Consider the following 27,665-nt stretch of genomic DNA (forward strand, 5'->3'; position numbering starts at 1 on the left):
CAAAGCTGCAACTGGCAAAAATTACAGAAAATCATCTACTTTTCAGGCCAGGAAGAATTAAACAGTCCTTTGGTTTAATTCAAATTCCATTAGAATAGTTTGTTCCACAGTAACAGTACTGGCTCATCCTCCATGTGCTATCAGCTGTCTTCTTGTTTCTGAAGCAGTCAGAATTAAAAATCTTTTTAAAAACATACATTACCTCCCAATTACCTGAAAGAGCTTATATGTGCATGCCCAGAAATATGATCAATTTTAATCTGATTGATTTATGAAAGTGTAAAGCTCTTCATTAAATTAACTGTATGTCTTTAACATGATCACTTCTGAATTCTGGTGCCTGAAGAAAAAATTGCACCAAAAATATTTGATAATGTGATTTAATTGAAAAAGTTTAGAAGAATTCTATTTAGGTATGAATAGAGATAGATAGATTTCCTCTTGGGAAAAAAAAAAAAAAAAAAAAAAAAAAAAAAAAAAAAGCAAACCCAGAAGTGAAAACAGAGAACAGATTGACTTGGAATTACTGAAAAGAATTTTTGTTGAAATTTCTTAAATCCTGCAAGTTGGCCACTTCACAAAGGAATCAGAAAAGGAATTTGTTACAAGTGTTTAAATGTCAGTATCTAGTTCAAGACTTTTATGCACTCCAGTGGTATTCAAATGCTAAGTCACTAAAAATCAAGCACGCTGCCTCAATATCTTAATACAAATTAAGGTGATGACTTACAACCATATGAACCATTTTGGGCCAGATCCTCAAGCAAAATAAAGATATCAGCTTTTTTGGTAAATTTTAGTCAACTTCATACTGTGGCTCTACCTTTCCAAATCTTTCTTCCAAGTGAATGACTTTAAAAAACAGTGACAGCTAGAGAAATTCTAAATTTTTTGCAGCTAGGTTTACCACCAAAAAAATAAAAGCAAAGAGTAAATATTACTAAAATAAACACATTTGTGTTATGTTAAATGTGCATACTGCACTGTGTGTCTCTGTTTTATTGCTCAGGATAGAAATGGTCATTCAGAAGACCATTCTTCAGATGACAATGTAGATCTGTTTTAAAAGCATCTCATTTGCTCTGGATAATGAGCCAAGAGCAGGAAGACTATGTGTCATATCACATCTCCATCTTAATTACTTCTCTATCAAGTATGTCGCTCAGACATTATTATTTTAGCTGCTCCAGAAGCCGCTGCAAAATCTTTGTAATCATATACTGGACATAACTTTTATTTCACTGTTAATTCAGTGCTTTGTTAAAAAAAAGAAGGAAAACAAAGGTCAGGCCAAGTGCAACACATCAGGGAAGTTTATTTATGGAAAATTCTGCCAGTTAATTCCTTTCCAACCAGTCCAGGGAATAAATAAGTCTGAACCCCATGATTTCTTATCAATGTTTGCTTCTGAAGCTTTTTGAAACCACATTTCTTTCCTCATCATTCAACTTTCTGTAAACAGTTAATAGCACTTTTCAGAATGGGTTAGAAAGGGCCTTTTCTGTGCAGTTCATTTATTGCATCCCAGCTTCCAATAATTTAGAAAATATGATCATGAACATATTACTGCTACAACCCTCCACATTCCCTACCAAAGCAAACAGAACAGATGTTTCATCCTATAAGCAGATATGCAAACAGGTTTAAAAGCACAGCTCAATGGTTAAACAGAATTATCATAGAGATAATTCAGATATGTTCAGAGAACAACCAACACAGAAAATATCAAGCAGGACCACAGTTTCAGCAGTTTATCTGTAACCATTGCTAAATTTGCATCTTTGAGGAAACAAGAACTGAAGATGGTCCACACCAGCCAGCAAATGTCTCAAAAAACCCACTTCCACATGAATCTGCAAGAATGTGTACTACGGCCATCTATGTGGGAGAAACTGGGATCAGGGAACAGCAGGTAAAAGAGGAAGTGAGAATTCCTTGGGCTTAAGTTCTTAGCACTGCCAGAACAGAGCATCACAGCAGAGTACAAACCCAGAATTGTACCTGGGATCAAGCACAAGTCCCACACAGGTTTGAAGACTCCAAATCCTGCTGAGTTAGCAGGACCTCTATTCACAGACAAGGCCCTGCTGTCCTACATCCCAGCAAAGGAAATTCCTCTTCACAGGTCCAACAACTTACCTTGCATAATCCTATTATAAAACGGTAGTTAACACAGTATACAGCAATAGTTTATTGCTATTAATAAAGGCAGTGCAACAAGGCTTTAACCAAACAAGAGAGAAACCATCAAGTTACACTCATGTTTCAAGCCAAACCTTCTTTATTTGAAAAATATTATTCTGGCATACACAAAATGTGATCACAATTATTCCACCGATGCTCTTTTGGTAAGTGCCGGGGGTAGGCAGCAGTCATTTTAAGTATTTAGAAAAACAGATGGGCCTGCCCTTGGTACTGAAATTCTGTAGCTGTAAAAATCACTTCCATTTCATAACTGACCATATGAAGTCCAAGTGCTTTATAAACAGCATTTTTCTGATTAATTACAAACGCATTTAGAAATAACTCTAAAAAATGAATACCACTCTCCTCCTTCCAAGAAAATTACTCCTTTTTATTTCCAAGTAATTGTTCTGAACATATTTGCTTTTTATTCCTAGAATAACATTACCTCACTAAAGACAGACGGCATTTATCTGACTTACCAGAACGCTGGTGATGTTGCTCTTCCAGGAACTCCAAGTCAAGCATTAGGTCATCTTCATCCAACTCACAGGAACCCAAGTTATTCAAAACATCCTAGCATAGATTAAAAAGAAAAGAAAAAAAGAAAAGAAGCATTAGAAACATTTAGACAGATGTTTTAGCCAAATTGCTCTGTACAAAATGATTTCCAATCAGATCTGGAAAACATGTTTAAGGAGGAGCTACAGAAAATTTCTCTGCTAATATTAGAGCAGTGAGAAATGGTATGAAACAACTGTCCAACCTGAAATGTGTTTGTCACCATTGTCTTTTTAGAGGATCCCAAACATTTAACAAAAAACCCCAGAAGTAAAAGTAATATCTACCTGTTCAGTGATGGTTTTGCGCCTCTGCAAGTGTAATCATAACTTTTTATGAAGAATAAAAATGTTATTTTTAGCACAACATAAAAGTATCACTGAATGTTTTTTATTAAATTTTGTAATTCTGAGCACTGCCTGCCCTTACTAATGTACTTTGAAGAGAGAGATTTACTGTTTTATTTATCAAAAGGATAAAGAGATGCAAATGTGGCATAAACAGGACATTCAGGCATGAATTATTAACTTGTCAGTTTTTAAGTACTTATGTGGGTGGCAAAGGCTTATACAGACAGAGAAGATACCTGACTCTGAAGTGTAGCTGCTTAGGTCCCCATTACCATTTGTTTGCCAAGTCTTAACCACAGACAGATAAGGCAGGTTTATACATGGGATAATAACTCTCAATCTTCTTCCCATGTGTATTTTACTTTATGGTCATTTCTTTTGATGCGGTAATACACTGATTTTCTCCACAGTCACCAACACTGAACCAAACCTAATACAATGTCTTCTCCAGCTGGCATTTTGTTTGCTGATCAACAGCAATACTGTAGGGCTCTATGTTGCAGTGCACCCACAGGCAAGTGAAAGTCATTATATACTGCATGGGATGGATGCTGGCGCCCATGCACATGCTCCCAACACTAATGTAACACAACAAATCAGAGTGAAACAGGCCAGGTTATCATCCCAAAGCATTGAACTGTGTGGGAGATCTCTGCATAGCCATCTGCTGTATAGAAAGTAGAGAAATATGACAGTAGTATGCATTAAACTAGTAAAAGCCCTTCTTAACTTCAGTTCAGATGATATTTTTTTAGGTTCCTTCTAATTCTTTAAAGTTCCCACCACAATAGATGTCACCTCATATTCCTACTCACCACTTGCACCTATCTAACCCTTTGGAGAATTTATTTCTTTAAATTCTGTTTCCAACTCTTTCACAAACAACATGCATGCAACACAAGGACTTTTTCTTGCAGTTTTTCCCTGACTTACCATCAGCACAAGAAACCTCTTATGAGATACAGAAGTCACTGCTAATGCTGTTACTAGATTTTTGCTCCCTTTTTAAATGTTGATGCTATTATGCACTCAACTAAATCAAATGGTATATTAAACTCAGACAAAGTACAACATACTTCGTTTATATATTGTTTTTCCCATGTAACAAAAAAATTTTAGTGAAAACATCCAGAAGAACAATGCCTGCAATTTTAAAGCAACAGCTAGAAGTTTTTCATGCCAGTAGAGGCAAAAGGTAAAAAGGCTGGAGTACACAGGTTTGTTCTTTGCTTTAAAATTATTGTCTATACTACAGTTGACCAACTGAAGCCACATTGATATTAATGCTGAGCATCCTCTGAGAAGCTACACTAGCAAGGAGCAATGAATTCATGTTAACTGAGCATCTCCTACATCTTGGGCAGTAATTAATGTGTCATCTGAAACCCTGGGAGATTGCCTGCAAAAACAGAGTGACTCACAGCCTTCATCAAGAAACAAATTCCGTTTGATTTGGAATTAACAAACACAAACAGAACCACAATTTTCTAAACTGAAGAGCTGAAAAACCACGTAAGAGGGACCAAAAGCAAAAAAGTTGTATTCAACTCTCCTCCTGCTTCATACTGCTTTTCAGGAAGATAGATCTTCACCACCTGAGTAATGCTTCTAGAGGAGGCAAACAGTGTTCCATCTATCCTCTCTGTTCTGCAAGGCTGATGTGCATCCTGCTCCACACAGCAAAACCTCTTCTCATCCACCTGAGCTGAGGGCTCCCAGCTGCCCTCCCAAAGCACCTGTGACCCCTTTGCCTTTCCCTTCCTACAGCCTCTTCAAGTGCACCAACAACAGCAGGCAAGCTCAAGTGACAAAGCAAAGAACCCCTGGGTTTATTCTTTCATAAGTACCTCCCCTCCAGGCAAAGAGTCTCCCTCTGCTCCCAGGAGTTCACCTGCTCTTTATAAAGGGACAAATCACAGGACTGGGACCAAACAAATTAGAGCAGCTACTATCCATCATGGCAAGAAAATGGGCTTGACAGGGCTGTTCCATCTCCAAGAATGCCAATGAAGGCAGTCCAGCTGATTCCCTGCTCTGATGGCCCACCTGTGGGCAGAGTTCTTCCATGGACACAAACCAAAAATGAACTCACAAATGCATAAAAGCCCACCCAAGCAGAGAGCATTAGTTAGATTCCCAAGGCTGTTCTAACTAAGTACTATTTTCTGAAAACATATAATTAGAAAATAAGAGAGCTGAGCTCTCAGAATGACCTGCCTAATGTCACAGCACAGCGATACCGCTGCGAGTGCACACCAACGTCCTCCCACCAGGATTCATTACTCCTTTGTTGCTATGATAATTAGCAAAAATTGTAATTTCATTTAAAGTTTAATATCTCTTGACCCTTTGCCCATTCTTCCCCTCACCACTGCCCTGGCAGTCTTTGAGGAATAACACAATTAAATATTAAAAAAAATAAAATCAGAGAGAGATCATCAAGCCCTAAAGAGCATTCCAAGTGAGTAGTTTCAAAGCTTTACTACTGCTACATAGAGAAAAAGAAATTAATTCTTCCATCAAAGTCTCAAGGAACCATTTGTGATCTATTTAGGGTGGCATACCTTTTATTTATTTTAGAAGGCAAACCATTTAGTTAAGGCACAACCATGCAGCAAAAAGTTCCTTATTCACCCTTTAGAAGCCTTAAGACATACTTCCTACTTCCAGGGTATGCTTGCCTTCTACTACCATTTTGACTTTATAATGGACTCAAAACTAACATGATGGTGCTTTCTTCTTCTAGTCTATCTGAGAGCTGATAACCTGTGAGAAGTGCACGTGAACACAATCAATCATTTGCCCACACATCTCAGATTTTTCCGGTCAACACAGCCTGCAACCAGTTTAAAAACTAATAAATTCAGTTTGCCAGCCGTACTTTCCACCACTGTTATTTTAAGAAGTTGCTATTCACACATGAATTCAGCAGTAATAATTTAAAGGTTACAAACTCAGCCTAAATTGCAGCGGTTCATACAATGGCTCAGGATGTGTTAACCAATAATGGTTGTAAACAGAACAGGATGCTCATCTAAGGATATTTCAAGGCATCAGTAACTTCTTATTAACATTTTCATATTGAAAATTCTTTCACACACCACAAGAAGTACAAACTGCTATTTTTATCCAACTGGATATCCTACACAGGACTCACTGAATGCAATGGTACTCAGCTCAGTCTGGGCCTAGTTACAACTTCATTAACAGTCTTAAGTAATATGACCTACAAACAGCTTTAGTATCAAAAAATACACAGTGGTTTGCAGAGCTATAGCTCACAAACAGCTAAAACTTTTTAGTAATAGAGATGTACCAGGCACACAGAGTTCCCCCAGTCAGTAAGTTTACTGAGGCTTGATGAAAAGGATTTCCTTCCTACCCACTAGGACCCTCCCTATTTCCTTTCTCTCTTCCCAGTTTCCCTTCCTAAGAAGGGAAAATGAAAAGGAATCTAGTGCATAATACATAAATTTTAGTCCCTTTCCAGAATAGCAAAGTATTTAATTAGTTTTATACCTGTTCAGTTCAGAGGACAACACTAAAAATGAGTCTGGAATAAATATGAGTCTGGAATAAATAACAATAGCTTTAGCAGTAAATATATATATATATATTATATATATATATATATAATATATAAAATCCCTAAGGTAACAGGTCTCAAATCTACCACTGGGCTTCAAATAATAAAAAGCAAATAACATCTCTTTATGAAGACTTCTTTACTATGTTTTTTTCCTAATTATTATTCTAAATAACTAACTTAAGCATATAAATACCTAATCAAATTACTACTTATGGAATTATAGTCCTCTAAAAATTGACTAATTTGCTTTTTAAAAATGGCAATAAAACACACATATGAATACATAAATACACTAGTGTATATTATTTTGTTAAGCAAGCAAAACTGTATTAATTGTACAATACATATAAACCAAGCAGGCTAAATCCATGCAGAACTGAGTGCTTACAACTCACAGATAAAACCAAGTTTAATAATCAGATTGAGGTAACAAATCTCCCCATATGAACCAGCCAGTAATCAGTGGCATCAATCAAAAGATTATTTTCTTCATGTTTTCATACATCTTCACTCTACACTTCTTGCTCTTCTAAACAATTGAAATAATCAAGTAACCACAAGGTCCCCAAGGCTGCAGACACAGATTCTCTGTCATTACCAGCATTTTTGGAATATTGTATCTGCTATTTTGTAATTTTATTCTAATTAACATGTACTCTCTGGTCAACATGATATTCAAACAACTTCTGAATACTTCTTAAGTGCTATAGTGGTCATTCTGAGAGAGATTCAGCCCTGATAAATCTTGTTTTGCTGAGCAAGGGGATGCAGCTCTTTTTTTTCTGACCAGTGTTTTTGGTTACCACACACAGGTTGAATCTGGGGTCTTGCATTTTCCAGTTCTTCCAGGTTCTTTTACACAGACTGAGATTTCCATTTCAATGCTGAATTGTGTTACTGCAACAAAATCTTGACTATTTGCTCAGAGATTATTAAAAGGCTTTGAGAACCTGAGGTCCAGTAAGCAACTTAAGCTACAAGACTGAAGCATTGGTATGTTTGCAATTATCCAGTTCAAAACCATTTCTCTCAAACACATTCACAGCTGAAGAAAACATACACTAGTTAACTCTGGTGCATTGCTATAACCTCACTGTCATGAACATAATCATACTGACTACATTTCAATCTTTAATGGATCTTTTGGTCAAGCTTTGCTCTGTTTGACACTCTTTTGTCACTGCACTTCCTCTGATGCTTGCCTTGCAAAATTCTCACTGCTGCTGCAACTAAACTGAGCAGTTGAGATTTGGTCATGGGCATCCCTCTTGGAAACCTGAGTCTTGTACACACACACACACAAAAACAGACCTACATTTTTCCTCAACTGTCTGTAATTCTGCCCCATTGCCTCTTCAGACTGTATCATGAAAGTGCAAAATCTAAGGAGAATAATTTTTTTAACACTTTTTTTTCCCCAGAAATAATAGAAAGGGTCTCATTTGCATAAGTGATTATGCAGTGATCACTGGATTTCCAAAGATATTTTTAGAAATACAAGAACAGCATTTTAAGCTCACTTTGGGTTATGTTTTGCTTTCCTTTCCTGTCACATTGGCCACTAGACACCTTTCTTATTGTCTTCCTCTGTATAACTGTTCTTAACTATCTTGTAAATACAGATTTCCATGTATTAGTGGTAGGAGAGGGAAAGACATTTCCAAAATGAAAGGATTTAATGTTTACGCCTCCCCATTGAAATTATGTAGTAAATGTTAATATCTACTATTACAGATTCCTTTTTTCCTTCACTGTATAAATATATGTGGGTGGCCATTTGAGATCAATGCCTTCGCAGGAGTATATAGAAAACACACACTCTAGGGAGAATAATTTGATTTTTTGTAAAGTCACATGTATGACAATTCACCTGTATCAACTGAGTGTCACTGAATATCTCATGCTGGAGAAGAACAAAATTAAATACTTATTTCAAGACTGAAATGATTTCTAAAGATTGCTGAAGGATAGTACTTCATCAAAATTGTATTCAACAAAGGAACGTGGCATACAATCAGCATAAGAATGAAAACTGAGACATACTCAAGGAAAAAGAAAGACCTTGAGCTATTTAAAGTAATGTTAGCTGCTAGAACTGTGCCTGAATAATTCATGGACATAATGAAGTATTTCCGCTTCTGCTCTCTCCCACACACTTCAAAGGGAAAATGAAAGTATACGAAATCCAGCAAACAAAAAATTTTAAAAACATAGAATCTCTGCCAACAGCCTGAAAATCTTGCATCAAGTGTAAAGCCTATGGATTACTTTCATATACCAAGAGCAGCTTAAAACAGTTATTTTCTCCTGAACAGCAACACCCAAAAAGCTTATTATTCACTACACGAATAAACTGAAGACTTTAGAAAAGAAAATATAAATGTTGCCATGTTAGCTAATATGTGAAAATCAGATTATTTAATAAATTAATGTGCCCTTAAGAACCAAAGACAGAAAATTAGCAGTGGAGGGAGAAGTCTAACTACAGAGCTCAGATCCATCATGTTATTCTTCCAAATATTTTCTGCGTGCACTCTTTCAGCCGTGTAAGGGAAGAGCAGCACTTTCCACCTGATTGGTGCTTCTGCCCTTTCGATTCTCCCTGTGCATTAAATCAATGTCTGCAATGATGCTCCTCTTGCCTGAGTGATTATAACTAATGGAGTCTCCCAACAGGTCTCAGGCTGGCACTCACTCACGCCGGGCTCGTTGTGCCACAGATCCGGCCAGCTCCCCGGAGCCACTCAAGGGGAATGCAGCCAACCCAACAACTACCCATGTCAGTCAAAAACAGAGGGGCAATTTGGTAGCACAGGAAAGCCACCAACAGTATAATTGGTAACAAGACAGAAGTCTTTTGTAACACTGCTAAGCACAGGAATATGAATAATACGCAATTCCAAAGACTCAAACAGAAAACAGTGACATATTTGCACAAGTCATGTGTAAGCAAAACACACAAAAAAAAACTCAGAAAGATGATTACAAAGGTGATGTGACAGGCAGGAGGAGAGAGACAAGTGATGGAATCAGAACTAATCCTCACTCAGAAAATTAGATGACCTATAGGAGAGGTGGATAAAGTCCCCTCTTTTTCCTTTTGGGGTGGAGGCCGACAGGGACAAAGCCATCAAGGACAAGTGCAAAAAGATGAGGAAGGAACAAGTGGCACACATTGGATCCAGTTTCCAACAGTTCAGAGATCAAAGCCTGGCCTCCACAGACCCTGTGAGGGCGATGGCAAGGACCATCCCAGCAACACTAACCTTGCTCCTCATCCCCTACACAATCCCATTTTTACTTCAGCAGCCATCTTTAATTCATACACATATGTGCACACACCCACCTGCAACACAGGCACAGATAAACAGCTCTGAAGAGAGCTGGGAGGCAACAGGTGGCCTCAGCATTTAGATTGTAGTTTTATACAATTTAAAGCAAATTTAAGCCATTTTAAGCATCTATCATAGCATTTTAAATTCACGTTCAAGTCAACCCTAGGTAAGGATCAACTCTTGACAGACGTGATAAAAGCAACAGTCACCTAACCCTGAATTCACTATTTGTCAAGACTTTTAAAGTAAAAGCCACACTCAAAATGTGCCAAAGCTTCCATGCAGCAAAAAGCCTGAGAACAACATCTGTGAAAAAAAGGAAAAAACTATCAGAGAGGGGCTTTACTTAATAGCCACCACTCTTTCAAATAATTTTAGAGTGTTGAGATTCACTTTGGTTGTAAACAAAACCAAGACAATGGGATTTTCTGTGTTCAAAAAGGTGTATATGTTTTTCATACATCAATCTGCAATTTCATCTGCAGAATCCTAGGGGGAAAAAAAAAAACACTCTTAGGGAAATATGAAAATACAGTCCAAAACATTCAATGAAGCTTAAAGGGACCAAACAAAGCTTTCTTTAATAACTATTTCCCCCCCCCTCACTCACACATACATATGCTTTCCTCCCAGCAGAGGGACCCATCTGCAACATGTAGTCTGCTTTATGGATTAGTTAATATTTTTACAGCTTTTGTAATAGGCAAAGTGTTACGCAAGCATTCTTGTGCAGTCATTATCAGAACACAGCTTTGTGTAATTTTTCTACACTCTCGCCAGATTCTTCTGCCAAACACAGAAAAAGCTCCTTGAGTGTCTCATTCCTGCATTTATATGGGATGTAATTCAGACCCTCTGTGAAGCTTATTTGTATATACCCTAGAGATGTGAGTACATCTTAACAGTGTACAACAGGTTATTCAACACACAGATTGGTTATTTTTTTCCAAAACCACTCAAATTACAAACGTAGACTTTCTGTCACTTGAAACTCTGCCTGGGTCATGAAAGGACCCAAGTCAATGCTTAAGTCAATATTTAAAGAGTCAAAATTTGGCTTATGATACCTAAGGAATCCTTTATTTTATTTTTGCCTTTTCTCAACCAGTGGTACAGAAAGGGGAAGAAAAAAGAATATAACCATAGAACTAATGAGAACCTGAGTGCCAAAAAGACAAAAACTTAATATCAGAGGATACAATAGGAAGAACCTCAGTATTTATACTCATGACAAACCCTGACCACTCCTGTGTCAAACCATTATCTAAAGAATATAATTGCTCTGACAAACTACATCAGAACAATTCACCTATTGCCACAATCCAGCACCAGCCACAGTCATCTGGCAGACACAGCTGAACTCAAACTCCTTTCCCCAAGCAAGTACATATCAAGTTCAAGAACTGATTGATTTTCCTTGCAAATAAAAGAATGTTCCAGTTTTAGTTATATCAGCTATATGGTTGGAGTCAGCACTTTTGGATGTCAAGGGAGAATAATCTGTTTTATGGCTTGAGCATGATTTTATTTCTAAGAAAAGACTAAGAACTTTCTGCATATCAAAAACTCAAAACTCTTCTAGACATATGATTGAATAAATATTTTTTCCTTCACAATATTATTATAAGCCAATTAGGGCTGAACCTTCCATTTCTAATTTTAAATTCTAGCCTCTAATATTGGTGATAAATCACTGCAAAGTGAGCCTTGCAAATGAAACCACAAGTGACCCTTTGCTATAGTGTCATTAATGCAAAATATAATAGATATGCTATGGCTAATATTGTTTGAATTTTTTCTGTTTCCATGGCAACTTTGGCCTACGAGTGCTCTGGTAAACAGGGGCTTATAGCATTATTTGATAAATTCTTCTGCTCAAATGGCATTTTTCCACTACTGCATACTTTTTTTCTTTTTTATTGGAAGAAAAACTGTAATGTCAATTATCGGTCCAGAAGAAAGATTTTTTTTTACTGTATTACTACAGTTGAGTGGGCAGTGAATTGGGAACTTGAAGCAAGGCAAACTATTACAAGGTTTCTCTAACAACAGCAATACAAAATGCAACATCCCATCTTGGAGAGGTATTGAAATTGCAGAGACAGAAACCAAATCCACTTGCAGGAAATCCTGCAATGCAGCCATTTGACTGGCTTTGTTACTTCTTCCCTGTACTTTCAGAAGTATTTGATGCATAAGACACCTATCTCTTTCAGTATCAACATCTGCATCATGTTCTAGAAAATACTGGCTCTAGACCACAGAATGAAAGAACAGCCTCAACATCTATAAAACAGTGTCCAATTCTTTCCCATGATCTATGCAGGGGCTACACCTGCACAGAAAAATTTGGCATGCCAGGCATCCCAGCTTAACAACAGAACACCCTATGTACGTGTCAGAGTTCACCTGGGTCTTTGATTCAAATTCAGAGATGACCAAAACTGCACCAAAGCTGCCACTCACCTTGCCAAACACAACTAGGGACACCAACAGAATCTGGCTGTGTCACAGCATTCGCCTCCCCCAAAAAAATTATCTGTTGATGAAGTATGTACTATAAGAGGGTGATCTCCCTGCTAGAGCAAAGGAGAAAGGCTTAAGAACACAACACTCTTGGAGAGTTATAATACACCTTGAACTAAGGCCAGGGAAGATAATTAGGCTGGCTTAAAGCTTTTGGGCACCTCTGTCTCTCCAGCCTACCACAACAACAGCGCTACTTTCATCACTGCTTCAGAGCCTAAAGCAGAAGGTGAAGATGATTCCCTTTGTAAGACAATGAACTCAGAGTTCATTTTAAGTACAACGTAACCCTCAGCAATGTTAATGGCCTCGCACACTGTTACTTGCTTGCAGGACATCCAATCCTTCAGTAATTTGAGTCAATATAGCAGCTTAAGAATCAGACTGATGTCAGACTTATCAGATTGAGAAAAATGTAGTTGCTGATGCATCCCAACCAGTGAAGTTCAAATAATAATGTTACATAAAACGTATGTTATATATATATATGACATTTGGACCCCATATGCATGTACGTACTGTAGGGATTGGATCAGTGTCTAGATCAGAAGAAAATAAAATTCTAAAACATTAGGTACAGGATTTACCACAAAGCAAAGCACAAAACTTGTCTTTCACTCTGCTTATAGGTCTTTTGTCTCCAATTGTGTTTCCATTTCTTTCTGTTCACTATGTGGCTTTGCTTTTAAACAGTTGCTGTGTCTCTTTGATGATTCCCATTCTTCCTGTAAATTTAACACAAATAATGGGTATATAATATTGAATAGCACACTTTTGGCTTAGAAGGACAGTAAGTGAAAAAATGCAGTCACTGAATCAGCAACTTGGTTGTTAAAGGCTCTCTGGTTTGCCATATAAATATCATATATCAAGTTGTGGAAGTCTTCATCCTGGGGATGTGACAAGCCTTGTGTTTGAACAAATGGAGATGGGTGGCTTATTACACTTAGGGGTTAGACCTCAGACAGTCTAGGAAGGCTCAGCTCTGCTAGGATGTACTCCAAAGACCTTTCTCACTAATCAACATTTATGCATCTCCAGTCTAGAAAGCAACTTAAAACTCTTTGAGGTCATGGTGACACTGTCAGAAACTTTCTCAAATCTTAACCAAAAAAGACTCTCATTATAATGATTTTCACTTGCCATTAATTCCCAGCTGCCTAATTTGCTACAGTAGAAAGCAGTCCCCCAGTACTAATTGGAATAAATTTTTAATTTAATAGTCTAATGTGCTCCAGTTTGGGACTTTTTTCCTTTCATCGAATCAATGCTCTCATTATTTGTTAACAGCTAGGTGCTCAGGGCAAATTGTCAAGAAGCCTAAAAAAAGTCTCTCGGTCAACAGTCTAGACTTTAAAAGGATCACAGGATAAGTTATAATTTTATTTCAGAATTAAGTAAAACACAGTCTTCTGATTTGAATGAGATAGTGGCATTTATAGGTTCAGATAACAAACTGTTTCTGTTTCATTCCCACTCTAAAGTAACACCACAAAAACCCCAACTTGCTCAGGGCATCAGGTTTTTATCCTATAACATGAATGAGATGAATCCTCGTGAGCTAAGCTTCAGTAGGTCCATCACAATAAACTCATTTAAAGAATACCTGCCACAAAATCTGATTCAGCATATAACAATTTGCAAATTTATACTAAAAAGAACTTAGTCTCTTCAGTGAAACCAGTCTTCCACATTTATATAGTGAGGACTTCAGGAATAAGCTGAAGTATTAAACAGCAAGTATTTGATGTCTTAGAGTTGGCAGACCAGCATTATTTAGAAATGTTCACAAGACTAGCAAATACTTGTACTATACTTTTGAGTATCTTACTCTGGAGTACTTGCACTGTATCAAAATTAGTGACATTAAAACTGCAAACTACTTATTCTCAACCAGGTTCTAACCTCACTTCAGTCAACAGGTTCCAATATCACTCTTTACAAGGATTAGCAGACATCTTCACATATCCAAAACAGTGACATGTTTCTTCTTGGTCAGTATCCCTATTTTTATGATGTTTTTCTGCATGTAAGCTCCTTCTCCTAGCTGCTGTTGCTTTTAGCCTAAAATAAAAGTACAGAGGTGAAGATGTTGATGAATGAGGCATCAGAAGCCACATAAAGAACAGATACTACTGAATGTGCTAAGCAAAAAAATATAATCAAACATTAAAGCCCATGCCTTCTGCAGTCTTAATTCTGTATGTATAGACTGGATCAAGAAAAAATTAGGGATTTTTTTTTTCTTTCCACTTACTGGAGTCATAAAGAAAACACAATCATTGTGAAAAGCCAGCACATGTAAAAATTGTTCTGGAGTTCAGTACTATGCAGTGCTATTATTCCCAGGTCTGCAGTGGAAGAATACATGAACTTTTACAATTAACACCTAATTAGCCTACTTTCCTCAAGAACAAGGTTGATGTCTTCCCATTGTCTAATCACAACATTTTTTTGTCCTTTCCCTGGGAAATTTTGAACCTCTTTACCAACATTTACTGAATTGGAAAGTGACAGTCTCAAAGGCAAAATGCAGAGGCTGAGCTACAGCAGATATTTGTAAGATTAAGATTCAAGCACTGCATCTGCTACAAGCAGAAGCCAGGAAGAAAACTCAGAGTTGTAACTGCCTCAGCCATAATGGATTCCTTCAGTGTCAGCATCCTTTGCTTATGCAGAATGACAAAGGTGCCTTTTAATCAGTGTATCTATGCAGTGTTTATATACCGAAAAAAAAAAAAAAAAGATGTAGTGCAATATTTAAAAAAGAAAATTCACACAGTATCTTTTTTGCCATGATGTCATACTGCATGAAATTTAACTTTTCCTTTGGGTACAGTGTCTATTATTAAATCATTCTTTTCTGAAATGTCTTGAGGCAATGTATAGTAAAAAGGAAACTAAATCTAAACTGTTATGCTTCAATACAGTAGGATTTTATTTTCTCCTCTATACAGTACCTGCATTGCTACTAAGCAACAGCTCTGAACAATTAGATACTCTCACTCTGCTACTCAAAAAGCTGCAAATTTGTTTTTACAGCCAGATGATGCTTACAGAGGCAGAGTAAAAGCATGCTAAGCTGGCCTGTCCATCACCTCACTCAAAGCATTCCTCCACATCACAAGAGAACTCCTTAGCCTGCCAGCTGCCCAATGCCTTGAGGCAGCTCTTCCCCTTAGGCAACACCACAGAACTCTCAAGTTGAAGCTTGGCACATGACCTTGCCGAGCTCCAGCATAAGGACTTCATTTGCCATGGTATTTTATCTGTCAGGATTCTTTACTCCTGAGAGATCCCATATCCTTCCCAACTCCAAGGACAAAGCACTGCCAGCTTCTTAGCACTGCAGGGTTACAGCTCCCTGGTTATGACAGTGGCATCAATAGAAATAAAAAGCTCAAAGGGACTTCCTTGCCATGGGCCTCACCTGCCAAGAAATCAAAAGAACCCTGCTTGCTCTCTTCCCAAAGCCTCAACACAGTTTTCTACACTGCAGAGTGGCATGCTGCTCCTAAATGCTCTCCAAATATTATCTGACTGCTATTTGTATAAAATAAGGAAAACATAAACCATGTTTTAATGAAAAGGCTTAGCTATCATGCTACACAAGAAATCGAGCAGCCTTCTACTCGGAAGCCAGGCACATTTTACAGCAGCTTCCATCATTCTGAAGAATCCTAGTGCCACCACGTGGCTAAGTGGAAAAATTAGCTCCTGGGTAAAATGCACTGATCTGCAGAAAGCAGACACATTTCCCAAAAGAATTACTTAGAATTGCAGTTGGCAGTCTATTTGTGCTGAGAAAATCAGGTAATCAAAAATTAATTTCTAGGCACAACAATCAACAGACAACTTCATGGATCTGTGAAAGAGACAAATGGGCTACTGGCACCACGGAGTAACAGCTTTCAGTTTTTGCATCAGAGCTCTGTATCATAAATTTAGAGTAAAATGGAGAAGTTTACACATTTAAATATTAATGCTATCCATAATGTAAGAAGTACAATATAGTTGTTATCAGTGGTAGACTTGATAGTTTGCTGGCATCCTGTTAAAATTAATTTTGGGTGCAGAAGTTCAAAGTGCATTCTATGTTACACTTGTATTCTAACCAAACCCACATATGCTTTCCTTTTAAACTAAGACCAGGATGATATGGTACTCACTGCCTTTTGCCTTTGATGTATATGAACTTTATATTTCAAAATTTCACTGCAAAGAAAACAAGTTTCTAAGAAGTGAATTGAAGAAAAGTTATATCACAAGGGGTTTTTCTTAAATCCTCGGAAGAAATTTCCCCTTAAAAAGAAAGAGGACTCAACCTGTGATTGACAATCATTTGTCTCACTCCTTATTTCTTCATGGGAGTTCTTCAACTGAGCATAATCTTGTTACAGAACTCTGGCCCATTCCTGCTGATTTGAAGATAACTACAAAACACAGTGCAATTTCTTCAGTGGTAACTTATCATTTTCTCTTAGTGATATAAAAAGCCCTAGTACAACAACCATACTAACTTGCTGTATCCATATAAATTACATCACAGGTAATGCATTACACCACATAGATATCCTAAATTTCTCTGTTCCATTATCAATAAAAATAAGAGTTTAGGGTAATGAACACTGTTTTCTGTTTCATGGGATACACAGTATTAGCTGATACTTTCAACCCAAGCACAAAGCAAAGAAAAATTATGGTTTTGGATTTATTTTTGTACATCTGAAAGTGCCTCTACTCAGGTCAGAGAAAATAACAGCCTCTGACACATGCATTCATATTGTACTCAAGTCAGCAACGGGCAAAAAGAAAAGCTGCTAAAGACTGCATTTCTTTTTGAATACTGGGTGGTGGTGAAATTCCACATCAAGATAAATCTATTCATAGATTGCCTGTGCACTCAGAAAAGAGCTATTAATTTAATCTCTACAGTATAAGTAATAATCTTTGCTGCTTTAGCTGCTAGTACAGCCCTTAACACAATGTGATACAAATGGAACTAAAAGCAGCCCATCATTAGTGTGGAGAAGGTCAAGGAGAAGACAGATTTAGACCTTTAACAGTAGTGCACGGCCCAGAGGACAAGAGATAAGAGAGAGATACATTGAAATGAGGTTCAGACCTGACATGTGGAGAAACCCATTCCATAGGAAGACAGACAGGTAGCGGAACACTTCGTCAAGGCTGTATGGTCTCCAGCCTTGGAGACTTTCAAGACCCAGCTGGATCAAGCCTGGAATAACTTGGTCTGATCTCATACATGGCCCTGCTGTGAGCAGGAGGTCAGATTAGAGACCTCAAAAGGTCCCATCTGACCTGAAGGACAGTATTAGTATAAAAAGCTATACCTTCATCAGTGGCCATCACTTGATGTTATATTGTTGTTTCTGGCAACAATATTACAATTAGACAATGTAATATATATGTATATGTAATATATATATGTAATATATAGCAACAATATTACCTTATCACTACATTCTAGTAGTGATAAGGTAATAAATACATGTAACAGCTGAGGTTCCCCTTTGCAGAAACCCTGAGACATTTTGGGAATTTATTAAGGCAAATTACATAGGATTCCTTACCAAATAAGGTAGTACTTTCAATAATCTCCAAGAATCCACCATCTTCTGCATGTCAAATTTCATCCTATTCTTTCATTCACCAGACTCCTTATGTTACATGTCTCTTTTAATCATCAGTCACATCTTGTGCTTACGTTTAAGAGAAGTCCTTCATTTTCTACTCATGTGTAAGCCTGTAGAAGCTTGACTTCTAGTTAAGATAAATGTTCTTGGTTCCCAGCTCATGGCTGGGGGTCAACCAACAGCAATTAAAAATATAAATGATAACTCTTTTCCTGAGTACATGGTACAGAAGGAGAAGTTAATTCGCACAACATTCAAACCAGTAACCAAAGCATCTTCTCCATTCTGTAGCTGTTTCACACACTGAGTATTTTTCTATGATTTTGAAAAAGGAGTCTCCTCTTCAGAGCCAGACTCCAAATTTATGAGTTATGAAATTACTTTATGACACCACAATTTCTTATTTTAGTATTGCTGAAGAAAAATTTCCAAGTCATTTGCATCTGCTGATAAAATATCAGACAATTATGTTTTATGCTGACAGATAAGGCAGTCATGACTACAACTAAATTTTAAGAATAAAAGTTAGCAAATAAAAAGAGGCTTTTGCAATTAATTTTGACACTTGATTTCAGTGTCTGAACAGTAAACTCTAACGAGCAGCAAAACTCTCTATGTGAAATCTAAGTAGTGTGATGTCTGTCCACATGTACGTTCAAAGCTCACATCACAAGAAGTTCACAGCATAGCAGATGCTCTACAAACTTATCTGCAAAGTTATCCAAAACTGATAGCTCATGGAATCATCATCTGGTTAGTAAAGACAACAAGGCAGACGTGAGTTTACAGGCAGAGTCCCTCAGACCATCCCACAGACTTGCAAATTAATAAAACACTATACCAAGAACATTTTCAACTATCCCTTATGTCATACTCATTTAAACAGAAGTTGCTCTCAGAACAAAGGGTTACATTCAACCAGCTTAAAATGCAAAGCTAATCAAATTTCAGGAAAGGCTTTAGGACTGGAATTGTGCCTCGATCTAACATAACCCAAGAACAAGACCAAAAACCAGCACTTTTGAATTTATTCACCTACAAATTAAATTACTTTCCCAACAGTGCAGTCCTCAGTGAAAAAACACTTCTACCTTTAAAGAAGCAAGTGGGCAGAAATGTGTGACTAACAGCTGGACATGAGCACAATTATTTCCAAGTGCTTATTCTGAAGCAAGTCTGTAACATCACTGTCTCTCCTAGATGTTTTACATGGGCCCCTTCCTTACTCTTTTAGGGAAGTCTGTTCTCTGGATTCACATGGGTTCACATGGAATGGGAGTGCTGTTTAATAGTTTTGCTGTACAAGACAAAAGCTCTTCTCACTCTTTGGAATTTAAAAAAAAATAATAAAAGCCTTAGCAAAATGGATTTTTTTTTTTTTGTGAAAGAAGCACTAATGAATGTGAAAGAAGCTTCTAATTAAGTCCCAAAAACTAGAAGGATGTAAATTGAATGAAATATGAATAGCTTAAAAACAACAAAATTTCTGAATCCTCCTACCTCCATCTCATTTTAGTTGGACATTCAACCCTTCTTTCCCCAAGTCTGACAGTCTGATACAATTAAATGAGAAAACAGAAATACCAGGCAAATCTTGAATGAACACAAACCAATTTCATATTATTAAGAATCAAAATTTTTGCCTTTTTTAGCAGTGTCCAAGGTTGTTGTAGAGAGACATAGCTGCCTTACAATTTCCACAACAGGAATAATTTGACCATATGGAATAATCCACAAAAGTGACAGCTTTAACTCAGCTGATTTAGTTACCATCCAATCCTAGTACCAACATCATCAACACTCTTGACCAAAGCCAAGCTTAGCAAGCATCAATGTTTTGCTCTCCTTTCATTTTTCATCTCAGGATCCAAGATAATTCAGGATATGGACAACAATTAACAACTAGGCAGAAACTGCATTTCTGAAATGCCCTACTGAAATCACAAAGTAAAAAAAACAAATGTAGTCTCCATGCCTGTGCTACAGCCAATTCTCCACATGAGTACAGTTCTAGCAAAATGGGCCTACCAGCAATTTTTGACTTGAATAAAGTAAAACTTCCAAATACTGTATTACTACTAACTCTGTAGCATTGGGCTTCAGACCAAGATAAATCCTCCAGTGAAGACACAGAATATACATAAAAAGCTATTCTTTCATCAGTGGTCATCACAGATTTAAAAATAAGACAAGGACTACCTTGTCTAGCCCAGCAGATTTTTGGGGGCTGGAAGAACAAATGACCTACATACAGTATTACATAAGCACATCATTAAAGTGAAGTTCTGATCTGAAATTAATCACATTCTTATAAGGTGGCACATTGACTAATAAGAAAAAGTACTTGCTGGAGGCTGCAATTTTTTCCTGTTAGTAATGCTTCTGCTCATCCCAATTACTCTCATGAGCACCATAGCACAGTATTTAATCAAGGGTAGAAAGAGAAAGGGAATAGAAAATGAAGTGGTAAATGGGCAAAATGACAGCACACCCTTAGCAGAGCTATCTTCCATCTTAAAATACTGAATATTTTTCTTCTAAACTACAGATAGTAGACTCAGTGAACATTAAGGCCCTCTTTTAACTACGTAAAATGTAAGTTACATGGTAAATTAACTGCTGCAGGAATTTTGGACAATTCTGTAACAAAGAGAACAGCCTTACACAGCAATTTTTTGTGTAGGGACAGGTGGGAGGGTTTAAAACAATACTCTGTTCACTGAAATATTTTCCCAGTGTTTTTGGGGAAGAAAAATAATGTGAATTCTATTTCTGAACACAGGACAAGTTATCATCTTTTCCCCTCATTAATAACACTATGTAAGAATACATATACAGTTCCAGTGTCAGATTGCTTCAATTCCATCGAAGTCACTCTACCAAGTGTTTGCTACTGCTGCTTGTCTTAAGGATGTGCAGTAGCCAACAGGAAGCACTAAAGGCAGAAGAAATTAGTTCAATTTAAGATGACTAATCCTTGAAATACTTCAAACATCTGAAGACTCAGAACAGAAAATTTTGGCCCTGGAAAAGAGAGGGGAATGACATCAGTTTGGTGGACAAAACCAGCAGATAGCTTTCCAGCAGCTTGCTGATGTGCTAGCATACCTTGGAATGTGCAACTGAGGGAGTTTTGCAAAACGTCACTGCGGGAAGATTGTTAGAGATATACACTGGTTGCCAAAGTAAAAAAAAAAAACCACACTGAGACATTCACAATGTAGTTTTTCTGAGCAACTGTGATGCTAAGACACACATTCCATGAGTTTCTGGACATTTGAACTCATGACAAATTCATGTAGTTATCCACACATATATGCACACATGAGCCAATACAGAACTATTTATGTCACACACAGATTCACACTCCAGAATCTCTCTTAGACACAATGTAAGTGTCTGGTAACATAACAGACCCAACAGAAAAAATACTTTCAGTTAATGGTGATCTAATAGTGCTTTCTATCCACTGCTTATCCAAGAGATTGACAGTGACGTAGATTCCACAATACCCTTAGTCTGACTATTTGGTTTTTACCACCCTTACCCTCAGAAATTCCTATTATACTTCCTCATCCCTCCTTAATGCAAATCAAATTAATATCAAGAGGAACCACATCAAGAAACAAAGGCACCAACAACCAGATGTGCTAGAGTACACTTAAGTTAAAACTGAGGTATTAAGGGGATGATAAAGAGGAGTTCCAGATGCATAAGGAAAAAGCTATGGAAAAGTGGCCAATTATTTGCCTTCTGCTGCTTCTCAGTATTTCTGGGCTGCCACCTATGAATCTGTATCATGACTACAACATGACTTCACCTCAAACTTAAGGATAGCCAACTGGACAGAAGCCAAAAAGTCCCACCTAAGCAATTTACTAGAAAAAGAAGAGAACAAAGAAACCAATCGCTTTTCTGAGGTGTTTTTTACCAGGAGCAAGAACCTCTTGCCCTGGCTCAGTTTTTCTCTGTAAAGATCTTTGTTATTTTGCCTTTTATTAAAACTTTTCTGTTTCCAACACTGCCACAGGAGCCATCCTGCTGATTTTATGCCATCTGAGGTAGCTGAGCTATCTCAGGTGTGATATACAACTCCAAGAGCTTATAAGACCTGGCTCAAGGAGACCATATATCACATGAGCAATACTAGAGAAAGGCAAATATTAACTATTTCCATTTTAAACCCTTTTATACTGTCACTAATAACTTGCCCATACCTTTCATTGTCAGAGAGAGTTCTTCACATGTTAGCATAACACACCAAAGCAGCTTATTATTAGTTCTGGAAGAATGTTGCCACTAATGAGCACAAATTAATATCTAAAACTTCAGATATATTCAGATATATATAATAGAAAATGAGATATCTAAAAACTCATCTATATTTCAATACAAAAGAAGCCTGTAGTGGGTGTGGGAGGATGTTCCAGCAGAGGAGTTTATTTCCACTGTTCTCTTCCCCTGATGCAATAAGCACAGAGTTGGGCCTGGCTTTTCAGACTCTTCTCCTGAATATAAACTCAGGACATACAACCTCCAATGGTTCAGATTACCCACCAGCAATGTGGTTTTTTCTGCTGGGCCAAGTTTAATATAACTGAAAAATTGTGTTCCAAAAAACACTATTTCATGCTCTAAGCCTGAAGCAGCAATATTTTTGTACCACTTTATTTACCCGCGACAGGCTATATGGAGCTCAGCACCAGTATCTCTTAATCTATAAAAGTGTGTTTTATTATGGTGCTGGTGAGTGAGAGACCAGCTACCTCCCTGTATAATGTACTCTCGGAACTGCAAATCCGAACTCGAGTTTCTCATCCCCAGTTCTGCAGGCTGTGCTGATCTCTAAGATTAGAGCAGAGCCCAGCCAGGGAAGATTGCTCCCCTGGTGATGCAGAATTTTGTTAACTTGATCAAGGGTTGTATTAAAGCATTAAGTAAACCTTTAAATCACTGCCTGTTGCAGCTCTTGCACAGACTCTCACACTCCTAAAATGTATTAGTATGGGCAGCCATATTGATAAAAACAACATATGGACACACAACAGCAAGTAAAACCATATAAAAGTGCACATATAAAAGTGAATGCACAGAATTAACATCAGATTGCCCAATCCTGCATGGAAAACTTGAAGGGATTTTTTTTTCCCTCTGTTTTAACATTTTATGCACTTCCCTTTTATAAATAAATATATAAAAGTCAAGAAAACCAAACCATAGCTATCTGTACACAGCAACGAGAAATTTAAATGCTCCATTTTGCCAATCCATTCTTATAGTATGACTTACACACCATTTTTTCATGTCCAGTGGTACAATTACCAAAAGATAAACAAATGAAATATAATATTTCAAACGGAAAAAGCAAAACCCACCACCTGTACTTGCCACTGAAGTACTGCTTGCAACAGGATCACTACAGATCACAATTCAAAAGGGGAAACATTTTTATCCAATAGTCTGGAGAAAATCCCTCTTCCACTTGGAGCCTATAGAATCAATTCAGCCTAAATTCTGCAATTTTCACACAGGCTACTAAAAAGTTCAAAAGTGAGAGTCTGGGGCTATTTGTTTTTTAGTTATATTAATAAAGCAATACCATTTTAGACCTCTACTATGGACAGCTGCTTTCCTACTCCTGCTTGGCATTCAGACAAAGTAACACCCCAAGGTTTCCAGAAAAGCAAAACTCATATTTTAACCAACTGTGACTGAATATTCCCAAGGACTCCATTGAACATCACAGTTCCTGGTGTCCCAGAGAACTGCAGTCAAAACATAGCCTAAGTTTAAAATGCAGTAGGTTTCAGATCCATCCTTCAAATTGTTTCTCAGGAGGCAGCATTCCAGCAAGGCCCAGTTTTTCTTTTCAAAACAGAATATTCATTTTTATGCTGAGGTTTTTTGCATCCAAATTGTTGTGTAGTCTAAGGTGACCACCACGTGCTTCTATATAGCACTTGTAGAATTAATGGCAAATTTTAGCATTATATTTATACAGAGAAAAAGAAACTCAAAACCTAACGGGAGTTAGTTTTAAAAACCAAAACACTGGTGTCCTTACAAAGGGTACCTCTGTCACAAGTGTGAAAGCCTCTAATTGCCAAACAAATAGATTATTATTCATCTTGACAATATTTTGCTGTATTTTCCTGACAGGTCTCTCCTATCAACTGTGTTCTACATACATGTAATTCTGTGCACCAGATAAACAGCTTAGGTTCATTGTAACAGTTCAGCCATGCCTGCAGGCTAACTGGAGTCAGAGTTTTCATTTTCAACCTAAGATTGGATGCGCTTGGCCAGTCAATGCACCACAAACCTCATTTTTTTCCTCTAGCAATATAAATGCAATAAAGGCAGGGAAGTTAATGGAGGTTTGCACTACAGTAAAAACCAGGAGAACAGGGCTGGCTGGGGAGACAGCTGGTTGCTTTTGAAGTGCAATAGGAAGGACACAAAGAGAGATTTCCTTAATCTGGGAAGAAAGTTAAGATTTTCCTTAAGCAAATCTATCTCCTTCTCCCATGAGAACAGTAATTCTCAAAATAAGTTCTTGGAATAAATTTATGTTTTACTGACATAAAAAAGTGATTTTTGTTTACTGCTTGTAATGCTACCAGGAAAAGAAATTACTTTCCTCTTAACAAATGTCACAAGGCTGAAATGTCAATAGCCCCATAAAACAGATTGATACCTATAAATTAGCTATGGCACTTTTAATGAATGGAAAATTAATTCTGAACAAAATAATAGCAACTTGTTAGTTAAGTCAACATTTTGAAGTATATTTCCAGCCTCAAAAGCACTAGCAGAACTATAGCGATAATAAACTGGAGAATATAATATTAAGTAGCTACCTCAGAATTACAAGCATAAATCTTTATCCTTCCTTTGGCATGCACATATGCACAGCTGCTTCTGACACTATTCACTACAGCAAAATCCAGGGCTCATATAGGGTTTTAGCTCTGCCATACATTCACAGACACTAAACTAAAAAGCACAAATTAGGAAATAGCAAAACCCCTCAGTAAAATACCTTTTATCACTTCATGCTTCTGGGAAGATAACCCCTCATTAAATCAGCATTTTCACAGTCAGCAAGATTACTGTATTTTTATTTTTTTCCCAGATGGGGAAAAAATAAGGCAACTCAACTCAGGCTATGCAGTGAGGCTGTGGGAGAGCCTCACAGTTACCAGCTCCTCATCTTTTTACAGCCTACAGTCCCAGGCACTGCAAATCAAAGTTCTTCACCAAGAAACACAAACTCAAAAAAAATCTGTCCAGGTTTTACTATCCCTTTTATATCCCTTCACTGTGTTATCTCAGAAAAACAAGAGACACTCATGCTGCCTTCTACCTTATCTAAAGAGAGTATAACTAACAGGGAAATACTCTCTCTTACAGTAATCAAACCTGTATTACCCAAAGATCTGGATGAAATTATAAGTTTGTACAGCATTTCAAGCGTACCACAAGCTTTGCACAGAGAGAAAGGTAATTGTGACTATAAAGAGTATTCAAGTTAAACAGATCAGACACATGGAGCTCTCCATCAGTGCTGGACATAAAACAAATAAAAAGGAAAATAAACATGACTGATGATATCCATGTCATCATTATCATAATGATATCATCATGAAGGATGGATGAAGGACTTCAAGTAAGAGGACTGTGAATAGGAAAAATTCAAGGGCACAGTGATTGCAGGATTTTCCAAAAAGAAATGAGGCAATTTAACAGCCAGGCTATAACTTTCTATCACAATGTTAAGCTTCCTATTTATAACCTATGTATTTGTGTTAAGGAGCCAAATGTCTGCATCTAACAGTGAACTGTGACTGCTCAAAATGCCCTGAGTATTACTGGGGAAGCCAGCTATGCACAATAACCATCAATGTACATTTATTTTTCATTGTTTGGTGTTATAATGCACTGTTGATCCTTCTTCTACTGTTCTTACCAAGTGCTTATATCATTGTAAGGAAGGACAGAAGGAAGAAGCGTCTAATTCCTAAAGGTCCTATTTATGAGTTGTCAACTTCCAAAGGCCTACAACCATTTGTCTTTCTTAGGAATGTAATGAGTGAAATGTAGTGCATCAAGCCTAAAGCAGATTTCACCCTGGAATCAGTAAGCAGGAGAACTGAAGTAGATGATAAAGTGCTATTATAATATGCATGCTTTTAGAAATAAATCCCAAAGAGAGCAGCAAACCAAACTACCATAATATATCACTCAACAGAGGGAAGGAGGTAATGAAAGAGTAATATCTGCTCTTGAAATGTTAACCTCTTATCTCTTTATCTGTTATTCTGATATTTGTTTCTACCTCCAACTCTATCTTCAAAGTATTGGCTGAATAGAGATAAACATTTGCTTTGCCTTACTAGGATATTTTAATACCTGTTTACAACCCCAATAATATCTTTTCTATTCTTGTTGCATGCTTTTTCAACCCTCTGTGAGGGGCCACTGACACAGCAAGCATTTTTCATCTCAGTTTGTTTTTTGGTTTTTTTCCCGAGCAGTAGGAGCATTTACTACAACAAGTAGTTGTCAGTCTTCTCGCAAAAATGAGAAGAGAGAATTCTTGTACTACCACAGGCGCTTTTGAGAGCAATGTTACTTTTTGTTTTTTACTGAACATGTTTTTCTAGAGAGTGGGTTAAGAAAAAAAGGACTTGAGGTACTGCTTTGAAAGCATGTTTTTATTTTCTCAGGTAAAAAGTAGTCTACTTGCTTGGTGATTGACATTTCTATGTTGATGACATTAAAGGCTTATTTACTCACCACAAAATCTAGTGTGCTCCTACACCAATTTCTCAGGTCTTCAATTTCAGAATCATAAAATAAGAGGTTACAGAATCACTTCAGTTCATGTAAGAATTCATAAAAATATAACCTTACAAAGAAGCCTTTGACTAAATTTGTACTATTTTTTTTCCCAGACTTTAAACAAAAATGCCATACTGAAAAAGAGGATTAAATAGAGTCAAAAGTAAGCAAACTAAAGTGAAGGTATTTTCAACTTCTTGACAATGTAGTTTATATTTTAATGCCACAAAGAATAATAGTATGATCTTGGTTATATCCAATCATTTACACCGTATCCTTCCTGATGCAAAATTTCAATTGATTTTTCTTAGAAGTTCCCCAAAATATATCTTCTAGTCTAATAAAAAACACAATCATAAGACAAAATGTCATGTACTCTGTATACATTAATGCTCTAGGAAATTAAAGAGGGAGGATGTGTTTTTTCCCAAGGTGGTAAGAATCTTATTTCAGATAACACCAAGAACTAAATCTCCTTGACATGCAGTTTGGAGTATTATTAAAAAATACTAATCAAATCTAAGAAATTCAAAGCAACAGTTGTAGAAGCCAGTCTCAGTTTAATCTTGCAAGCCTGCAACGAAATATCTCTGATTGAGATTGACTGGCATGGGTGAGGCCA

The 27,665-nt window shown here is 37.1% G+C and overlaps 1 protein-coding gene across 2 annotated transcripts in view; it reads right to left on the reverse strand.

Annotated features, from left to right (window-relative positions):
- Window positions 1–27,665, reverse strand: part of CCSER1 (coiled-coil serine rich protein 1) — a 616,342-nt gene that overhangs the window by 491,254 nt on the left and 97,423 nt on the right. For both annotated transcript variants that reach the window (XM_058025090.1, XM_058025091.1), the window contains exon 4: window positions 2,667–2,760. In XM_058025090.1, the coding sequence (XP_057881073.1) occupies window positions 2,667–2,760 (94 nt within the window). The remainder of the gene's footprint in view (window positions 1–2,666; window positions 2,761–27,665) is intronic.

The sequence above is a fragment of the Melospiza georgiana genome, chromosome 5 (assembly GCF_028018845.1).
Source record: "Melospiza georgiana isolate bMelGeo1 chromosome 5, bMelGeo1.pri, whole genome shotgun sequence".
NCBI classification, from domain to species: domain Eukaryota; kingdom Metazoa; phylum Chordata; class Aves; order Passeriformes; family Passerellidae; genus Melospiza; species Melospiza georgiana.